The 9699-nt window shown below is 43.5% G+C and overlaps 1 protein-coding gene and 1 pseudogene across 5 annotated transcripts; one reads left to right on the top strand and one right to left on the bottom strand.

Annotated features, from left to right (window-relative positions):
* The first annotated feature begins 2711 nt into the window (after nucleotides 1-2711).
* SRSF5 (serine and arginine rich splicing factor 5) lies at nucleotides 2712-7855 on the top strand. Of its 5 annotated transcripts, none has more exons than XM_010335214.3 (8): nucleotides 2712-2803; nucleotides 3694-3838; nucleotides 4160-4230; nucleotides 4353-4451; nucleotides 4999-5068; nucleotides 6299-6372; nucleotides 6825-6935; nucleotides 7034-7855. In XM_010335214.3, exons 2-8 carry the CDS (start codon nucleotides 3713-3715, stop codon nucleotides 7296-7298), a joined length of 816 nt encoding a protein of 271 aa, XP_010333516.1. In that variant the 5' UTR covers nucleotides 2712-2803; nucleotides 3694-3712; the 3' UTR covers nucleotides 7299-7855. The 5 variants fall into 5 exon arrangements, with proteins under 5 accessions (XP_010333516.1, XP_010333515.1, XP_074249170.1 ...); XM_010335213.2 differs by having other exon boundaries at nucleotides 7031-7855; XM_074393069.1 differs by having other exon boundaries at nucleotides 7016-7855.
* On the bottom strand, nucleotides 2777-3561 carry LOC120363995 (uncharacterized; annotated as a pseudogene).
* Nucleotides 7856-9699: the final 1844 nt, after the last annotated feature.

Genomic DNA, 9699 nt, shown 5'->3' with positions numbered 1-9699 from the left:
TGACCTTTAAATTTCATGTGTTATCAATTCTTCTTCTTCTTTTGTTTCCTAACAACCATTTAAAAATGTAAAACTACTCATTTGCTATATAAAAACAGATGAGAGGCTGAATTAGGCCCATAGGCCGTAATTTGCTCATTTCTGAATTAGATGAAATCAGGATGGCAATGAACGAAACATACCACAGTTATGCTAAAAATCTCCAATAGAGATGCCAATACATTTTGTGTTTATTTCAATCTGTGATTTCTCTACATTTTTCCTTTAAAGATTTGCTTCTAATTTCGATGTCTTAGGAAAAGGATGCCAAGCCATTTTGTTGAAACATTAATATAGGCATAGGACGACCTGAAAAAAATGCTCATGCAAATCCCGGTCTATAAATATTCAGTCCTTTTTGTGCTGCGCATTTCTGGAAAACATGAATAACATACATGAATCAGCGATGACTCTATAATAGGGGTATAAACAGAATATTGTACGATCACACAGGAGGAAGAGTAATTCTGCTCATGGAAGATGAATTTGTCTTTATTAGAAAATTGGTAAAAAACAGTCCAATAGTGATATAGTTTGGTTCTGTGTCCCCATCCAAATCTCAGGTTGAATTGTAATTCCCAGTGTTGGGGGAGGGACCTGGTGGGAAGTGATTGGCTCATGGGGGCCCATTTCCCTCATACTGTTCTTGTGATAGTGAGTTCTCAAAAGATCTGGTTTGGGAAAATTTGTGCATTATAAAATGCCAATGTTCATCAGGCCAACAACTAGATAACATTTTTTTTCTTTTAATTGAATTGTTGAAAAATGTGCGCTTTGAATGAAGAGACCTTGCAAACAGGCTTTGAGTGAGCAACATAGCTGTTTATTCACCTGGGTGCAGGTGGGCTAAGGCCATAAAGGGCATTAGCAAAGGGCAGTGGGATAGGAGTTGGGTTTTTATTTTATTTTATTTTATTTTTTTTAATTTTTTTTTTTTTTAAGACGGAGTTTTGCTCTTGTTACCCAGGCTGGAGTGCAATGGCGCGATCTCGGCTCACCGCAACCTCCGCCTCCTGGGTTCAGGCAATTCTCCTGCCTCAGCCTCCTGAGTAGCTGGGATTACAGGCACGCGCCACCATGCCCAGCTAATTTTTTTGTATTTTTAGTAGAGACGGGGTTTCACCATGTTGACCAGGATGGTCTCGATCTCTTGACCTTGTGATCCACCCGCCTCGGCCTCCCAAAGTGCTGGGATTACAGGCTTGAGCCACCGAGCCCGGCCAGGAGTTGGTTTTTATAGGTTTGGGTAGTTTTTTGGGGGGCAAGGGTGTTGCAGAGTAAGATCAGTTGCAGCGGTGGGGGGTAGGGGGGCAAGGAGTATACCTGACCACGAGTTCAGTTACAATGGCAGGGTTGGGTGAGAGGTATTTACATTATCATAAGAACAATTAAGATGGTAGGGTTGGGTGATGGGCTTGTCGGGGGAAGGGGATGGGAGGCATCAGCCAAGGCAAGCAGGACTTCAGACTTTCAGGCTCCAGGATTGCATATGGGAGACCTAACATGAACAAACACACACTGTCTTATAAACCCATCCTTACTCCCACATCATAGGTAACTAACTTTACAACTACTTCATGTACCCACTGAGGCTCTTTTGATTTGCACGTGTAACTATGAATGGACAATCTTATCCCATAGAAACTATCCGAATTTCATATTGTCAGTTGCTCTCCTTCCTGAACTACTTTTTCTCTGTTTAAGTCTAGTTGCAAGCACACCAACTCCAGACTCTGGGCACTTCTCAAAAATTTGGTGTCCTGGCTTCTACATAAAAGCATTAAAGCAAAGTTAACCCATTTCTTTATGCCTAAGTTTCTAGGCTACCAATTTTATCGGGAAAACACAAGAGTTAAATGTGGAGGGCTGTGTCAAACACAGCCAACTTTGAAGGCACGACATAAGAATTGTAAACTTTCATGCGTTACATTACAGCAATCAGAACGGGGAGCATTAACCAAATACCATTTGAACTTAAAAGCAGCTTGAAACCTCTTTCAGTCACTCTCCCAGAGTGACGGAAACGCAGAAATCTGTATTACAGCCTCAATTCAAGACAGCCTTCCAGCTGCAATCCTGTTTTCAACATTTCATCACTCAAACCCTTTTATTTAAAAAATACTTCAGTTCCTTAGTCTTCTCAGTACAACTAAACCATACAGCTGTGGCATGGTTGAAAAAAAAAACAAACAAAAACTCGAACATCTAGGAGCTCCCCTGCTTTGAGGGCAAATTTACATTGCAAGCAGTGCGGTAAGGAAAGGCCAGGTATTTTTGCAAAGCTAAGTCTCTCCTAATTAGCAATCTTCTGGGTATCTACGAAAAACTAGATACAAAAAGGGGTGAAATTTATCTCAGGAGAGTCTTCCGGGAGAGATGATGACGAACCGGACTCCAAGGCTTTAGAAGCGGAGAAACACTTCAACGGGTGTCCCTCCCGACTCAGGGACTTGCTGGCCGCACCCAAGCGAGTTCCCGCCCCTGGCTCCACCCACCGCGGGCGGCGAGGTCAGCAGCTCGCAGTGTCAGGGTCCCGCGACACTTCCGTCTTCCCTGGGTCCCAAGGAGGCGGACCCACGGCCCAGGGGCGTCACCGGAAGTGACGCAGGACGCGCCCTCCATTTTGTGGAGCGCTAGAGCCGCTAAGTGCGTCAGTTGTGGAGAGACGGAGACGAGTGAGGTCCTGGTTTGCGTGGAGGCCGACGACTCCGTCGCAGACTACGGACCTGTCTGGGTCTCAGCCGCCAAAGACCCCGTCCGGAAGGTGAGTGGCCCACTTTGAGGGCAGCCCTTCTCGGATCGAGGTTTCTTCACGGCCGCTCGCACCGTGAGTGTCCCGGGGCTGCTTTCTTTGCGGAGGACGGCGTTTATAATGAGCACAGTTGATTCGAGGTGGGCGCTGGGGCACGTCTCCCTTTTGGCATACTGTTTTAAGGGTATTGAGATGGAATGGCGGTCAGTGTTGGGGTCGTTTTGACGGCGGCTGCGCGCCCCTCCCTGCCAGGCTTAACGTCTTCATTACCCGGACCCGTCGAGTAGTGGGCCGGTTCTGACTTTGCTGGCGATGCGGTTGGGCCTTTTTGAGGGCGGCCCCAGTGACCCCAGAACGGGGGAGTTGCTGGGAGGAGGCGAGAGAAGGGAGTTTGGCACGCGCAGCTCTGCTGCTGCTGCTGATTCTGCCGCTGCTTCTGCGCCGCCATTTTGTGGCCGCGGAGAGCCCGCCCGCTGCTGTTGGCGCAGGCGCGGCGGTAGCGTCGCGAGATTCCGGCTTCCACCTGCTGTGACGCCCCCGCGAGGCCGCCTTTGGGCTGGCCCTGCGGAGGGCGGGGGCGGCTCCGCCCGCGCTTCTCGGTCTTTCCTAACTGCGGCAGATGGGAGGGGGCCGGAGCGCCGCGGAGAGTGTGCGGCTGCGCAGTTGGAGAGGTGGCGGTGGGCGTTGCGGTTGCTGCGTCTGGGCCCGGGGAGCGACCGTGTTGGGAACGAGCCGCGTTTTAGTTTTGTCGGCAAGGAGGCTGGTCTCATTAGAGGCGCTCTTGGCAGTCTCGTCCATAATATCACTGGGTAAACATTTTATGCCGTTTGTTTTTGATTCTTCGATCAGGCACTCCTCTTGACAGTCATTGCTGTTATCTCTATTGAATTACTGTCTAATAGGAAATACTAGCCGGACATCATGAGTGGCTGTCGAGTATTCATCGGGAGGCTAAATCCAGCGGCCAGGGAGAAGGACGTGGAAAGATTCTTCAAGGGATATGGACGGATAAGAGATATTGATTTGAAAAGAGGCTTTGGTTTTGTGGTAAGTGTTTACAACTTGGTGAACTATCTGCTAGGTCGGTAGAGTTTTGATAAGCAGTTGTTACTGATCTTGAGTCCAGGTAGAATATTTGCCTTCAGAAAATGTTACCCATTCTTGTGTCTGAATTTTACTGAGGGTGAAAACAACTTAAACTTGGCGGCTCACTGGAACCCACTCCAGTGGCTCTTGGATTAGGTTTTGCTATGTGGCAGTGTCGTTAAGATACTCCCATTCCCATTCTGTCTCCAGATTTCAGTGCTCTTAATATGTTGTAGAATACTCTTTTAAAGCCATGCTAAGTGTCATATATTTACATTTTAGGAATTTGAGGATCCGAGGGATGCAGATGATGCTGTGTATGAGCTTGATGGAAAAGAACTCTGTAGTGAAAGGTGAGACTCCCGTGTAACTAGTTAGTCCTGAGACATAGAGCAGATTGGGTCTGTTGGGATGTTTTTCTAAGTAGATCTATATAATTTAAGTGTATAATTGAGATTTTTTTCTGTTTTTGTAGGGTTACTATTGAACATGCTAGGGCTCGGTCACGAGGTGGAAGAGGTAGAGGACGATACTCTGACCGTTTTAGTAGTCGCAGACCTCGAAATGATAGACGGTATGTGAAGGGTGGATGGCTGCATTGAACGATTATTGTAGGGTTAGCATTTAAGGTTCAGGAGTTACTAGCAGTGACGATTCTGGGTCCTACCTTATTTTTTTTTTTTTTGGAGATGGGAGTCTCATACTGTCCCCCGGACTGTCTAGGCTCACTGCAACCTTTGCCTCCCAGGTTCAAGCGATTCTCCTGCCTCAGCCTCTTGAGTAGCTGGGATTATAGAGGCCCACCCACCACCTTGCCTTGCTAAATTTTTATATATTTATTTTTAGTGGACACGGAGTTTAACTATGTTGGCCAGGCTGGTCTCAAACTCCTGACCTCTTGATCTGCCTTCCTCGGCCTCCCGCTGTGCCTGGCCTGTATAATAATCTTCTATTCCCATGGTAGCCCATTGTTCTTGATGAATCTTGAGTCATAGAAGAACAGAGAAACTGTTGGCAGAAGTCATTAGAATGGCTTGTCATATTTGATGACTTGATCACAGTTGAACACAAGTGCTCGTCATTGCATTTCTTTCATTGTGAATACTAATTTTCTTCCTCAGAAATGCTCCACCTGTAAGAACAGAAAATCGGCTTATAGTTGAGAATTTATCTTCAAGAGTCAGCTGGCAGGTTTGTTGAAATACAATTTCGAGTTATTTTAATGTGGCTTTTTAAAAAAGTTAATGGGTAGCTAATGTTTTATTGTTTTATTAAAAGTAATTTTATCTTAAATTAATGGATTTAATGGAATTGTAATTTTAAACATTTAATTAAATTTAATTGGGGGATATTTTGAATTTTAATATTAGTGATCAAATGTAAATGTTTTGAGGATATTTTTCTTGTTTTTTAAAATCAATTTTTAACCAAATATTAAACCCTTTATTTGCCAGCCTGTCTGTGTCGTTGGCCTTATGACGAGGAGTGCCTGTGGGTTATCCTAATCGTTGTCTTGGTCACTCTTGGTTGGGCCTGGTTGACTTTGCCAGTCAGCTCCTACAGTGATCAGTTGGCCACCTCTAGATCTGTGTTTGCCGGTCTAGACGTTATCGGTGCACTTCCTTGAAGTGCCAGGTTGCAGCGATCCCAGAGCGTTGATAACGTGATCTGATCCCTAAGTTGAGACCTGTCTTCCTGTAACGCTTCCGAATAAGAGGTCCGGTCGAAAAGAGTTGAAAGATACGAAATTAGGTGGTCGTTGGAATCCTGATTGCAGTAAAGTGGTCCTTGGTAACTGCTCGAGTAGAACATGTCTGCATCCGCCAATAGTCTGCTAATAGGGAGGGCTGTGCGATTAAAGGCTTCCATCGATTGGGTAGTGTCCTTCAAGTGGGTGGCGAAGAGCCAGTCGGGCATATGTCATGAAGGTTTCTCCGACCGATTAATGGTTTGCTGCTTGACTAGCCTAGGGAAATAATAATAAAGGTAAAGTAAACTTTTTTAATGGCATATGGGGCACAAAATAACTGGTGTCTTGTAAATGTTCTGTTTTTTTTTAAATAAAATTTCTCCTACTTTAGTCTTTAGTTTAAAAATATGTACTGTTTCCCTTTTTTGTTGTTTTTTTGTTTGTTTTTTTTCTTTTGTACTGAGCTCAGTATAGACTAATACTACCTTAATGTTAAAATCTGAATTTCTTCCAGCATTTTGCTTAAAAGCAATATGCTATTTGCTTATTCCGTGCCCTGACATAGATAATTTTTGAATTCTGATAGAATACAAGTGTGGTAAATGCCATGTTTGTACTTTATCTAACATCTTCTCTTTCAGTAGTCTTGTTTTTTTTTATTTTTTATATCATGTGATTGTTTGTGTGTCCCCTTTCCTCTTCTTTGCTTAACACAATTATCTTGTGTTAAGGATCTCAAAGATTTCATGAGACAAGCTGGGGAAGTAACGTTTGCGGATGCACATCGACCTAAATTAAATGAAGGGTATGTACTGGAAATTGTGGAAGTCTTTAAAAATATCCTGAAAATTTTGCTGTGAAGTTAGTTATGAGGACTTAAATTTTGAATATATTAGAATGCAGAGATTCTCCAGGGACAGTTTTGCTGCCTCTCCCCCACACACATCTTTGGCAGCGTCTGGAGACATACTTGGTTGTCACAACTTGTTGAGGGAGGATGCTGTTGGCATGTAGTGGATAGGGGCTAGGTATCCTGCTAAGCATCCAATGCATAGGAACTCCCCCCCCCCCACGGTTAATTGGCTCAAAGTGTAACAATGTCGAAACCTTGCTCTTTTAATGCTGTGTTACCGGATGTGAGACTCAGTAGTAGCAACAGCAAAGTGAACACAGAAACGACTTACCTATAGACTGCTGTGTGCAATGTGTGAGACTACAGGATGTATGTATTTTAAAAGTGGCTTTTTTCCATTTTAGGGTGGTTGAGTTTGCCTCTTATGGTGATTTAAAGAATGCTATTGAAAAACTTTCTGGAAAGGAAATAAATGGGAGAAAAATAAAATTAATTGAAGGCAGCAAAAGGCACAGGTATCTATATATAAAGTCAAAAGTTGTATTTAATGGGTTTGTTGTAGGGTCTTATCTTTTCTAAGATAAGGCTGATTTAGTCTCCTTTTTCATAGTAGGTCAAGAAGCAGGTCTCGATCCCGGACCAGAAGTTCCTCTAGGTCTCGTAGCCGATCCCGTTCCCGTAGTCGCAAATCTTACAGCCGGTCAAGAAGCCGGAGCCGGAGCCGGAGCCGGAGCAAGTCCCGTTCTGTTAGTAGGTCTCCCGTGCCTGAGAAGAGCCAGAAACGTGGTTCTTCAAGTAGATCTAAGTCTCCAGCATCTGTGGATCGCCAGAGGTCCCGGTCCCGATCAAGGTCCAGATCAGTTGACAGTGGCAATTAAACTGTAAATAACTTGCCCTGGGGGCCTTTTTTTAAAAAACAAAACCAAACAAAAACTACAAAAATTCCCAAACCATACTTGCTAAAAATTCTGGTAAGTATGTGCTTTTCTGTGGGGGTGGGATTTGGAAGGGGGGTTGGGTTGGGCTGGATATCTTTGTAGATGTGGACCACCAAGGGGTTGTTGAAAACTAATTGTATTAAATGTCTTTTGATAAGCCTCCTGCTCACATTTTTGTGAATGTCTGAAGTATATAGTTTGTGTATATTGACAGAGCTCTTTTATAACTAAAGCAAATTTAATTTTTTTGTACTAGAAAAAAAAAGTTGAACATTTTAGTTCCTGGTTATTAAATATGTTAATTCAGAATTAGTTTAATGTCTCAATTAAACTAATTAATAGCTTTGGACACTTAAAAGAGCTCTAAATTTGCTTGTACATAAAGGCTTAATTTGTTTTACTTGTTAGGGTCAAGGGTGTCCTCCCACTCGTTAACAGCTGCAGGACAGACATAAAAGCAGCTGTTTGTTATTGATAATAAAATATTATAAAACTCATTTTTGTCCGTTTGTCTGAAGACGTCCTATGCTGTTTACTCATCCTTACCTTTATACAATACATTTAGAATCCAGAAGACATCCAAAATCCTGGAGTTTGTTGTGGTCTCTTTTTAAAAATAGTTTCTTTGATGCTTTCAAGCTAGTCAAAAGATTAGCGAATGCTAAAATCATAGTTGTTGGAATTTTGTGTCTGCTCCAACCCCATGTTTTCCCTGTCTCCTGTGTTATTGGCATCAGGTTACTTAAGCATCCAGAGCGAAGAGGAGGATAGTGTGTTTAGAAAGCAACATTTCTTGCTTACATTAAAGGTTATGATACAGGTTTTGTGTGTGTGTGTGTGTGTGTGTGTGTGTTTGAGAGAGTTTTCGCTTTCGTTGCCCAGGCTGGAGTACAATGGCGGAAGCTTGGCTTACTGCAAACTCCGCCTCCTGGGTTCAAGCAATTGTCCTGCCTCAGCCTCCCAGATAGCTGAGATTTCAGGCATATACCACCATGCCTGGATAATTGTGTATTTTTAGTAGGGATGGGGTTGTACCATGTTGGCCAGGCTGGTTTCAAACTCCTAATCATCTGCTTTGGCCTCCCAAAGTGCTACGATTGCAGGAATGAGTCACTGTGCCTGGCCTTGTTTTTGGTTTTTTGAGGCAGGGTCTTGTCTTGTTGCCCAGGCTGGAATGCAGCCTTGACCTCAAGGGCTCAGATAATCTCACTTTGTCTCCTGAGTAGCTAGGACTACAGGCATGCACTACTGCTTGTGGCTAATTTTTTATTTTTGGAGAGACAGGGTTGTGCTATGTTGCCCATGCTGGTCTTAAACTCCTGGACTCAAGTGATCTTTCTAACTTGGTCTCCCAGAGTGCTGGGATTACAGGTGTGAACCATAGTGTCGCAGTTTTGGTGGCCAGATAAAAGTTTCTTTTTATCAACAAACAAGAATGCTTAAGGGACTTTGACATGCTACTTTTCGTTCTGAGATAAGAATGGGGTAGTATATGGTTAGGGGAAAACAATAGTGCAAAGTGCGTAAGGTCTTAGACCCACACGAATAGACTTAAATGTTTGAGCTTTCAAGCTCTGCCTTACATGTGTAGAAGACGAGCTTTATTGATACAGGAGTTTTAAGACTCTTAGATAATCTTAGTTCTCTGGGGATTACACTACATAAATATTGAGAAACTGGCTAAGGTCTATGTGGCATCTGATAGTAGCCAGGTAGTGTTTCAGGTGCCAAATAATTGCCCTTAGCAATACAGGGATTTGGAAGAACCCAGAACTACTAGAAGCACTAGGAAAGTACTGCTCTTAGCTTCCTGGAAGTGTGGGGATTGGGGAGTGGCAATCTCCCATTTGGGAGAATTGGAACGTTTTCGGTATCCTTAGTTTTTAAAAGGCCACTTCCTTGCTGTTTCGAACACTAGAACAGGCCATGGAAGTTTAAAGCTGGTAATCGTAATAGGCTGAGTTTAGTTGGTATACCTGTTGAATTAGTTGAGGGAACTACGTTTATTTTAATCAGTGGTGAAATCTAGAATTAGCATCTCTGAAGACAGTACTTGGTCAGCCTGAAGTTGCTATCAAAAGCAACTTTCTACCCTTAGGGGTTTTGAAACATGGCTATTCAGTGCAGTATGGTAGTATGTTGATGTTTTTTACCTCTACCCGTAAGACAATCAGACATATTTTTTTAAGATGGAGTCTTGCTCTTTTACCTAGTTTGGGTGATCTTGGCTCACTGCAACGTCTGCCTCCTGGGTTCAAGTGATTTCCTGTCTCAGCCTTTTCGTGTACCTGGGATTACAGGCACCTACCCCATGCCCAGCTCATTTTTGTATTTTTAGTAC

The sequence above is a fragment of the Saimiri boliviensis genome, chromosome 2, assembly GCF_048565385.1.
Source record: "Saimiri boliviensis isolate mSaiBol1 chromosome 2, mSaiBol1.pri, whole genome shotgun sequence".
NCBI classification, from domain to species: Eukaryota; Metazoa; Chordata; class Mammalia; order Primates; family Cebidae; genus Saimiri; species Saimiri boliviensis.
Note: the sequence above shows the minus strand (reverse complement) of the source record. Positions and strands in the feature narration are given on the sequence as shown.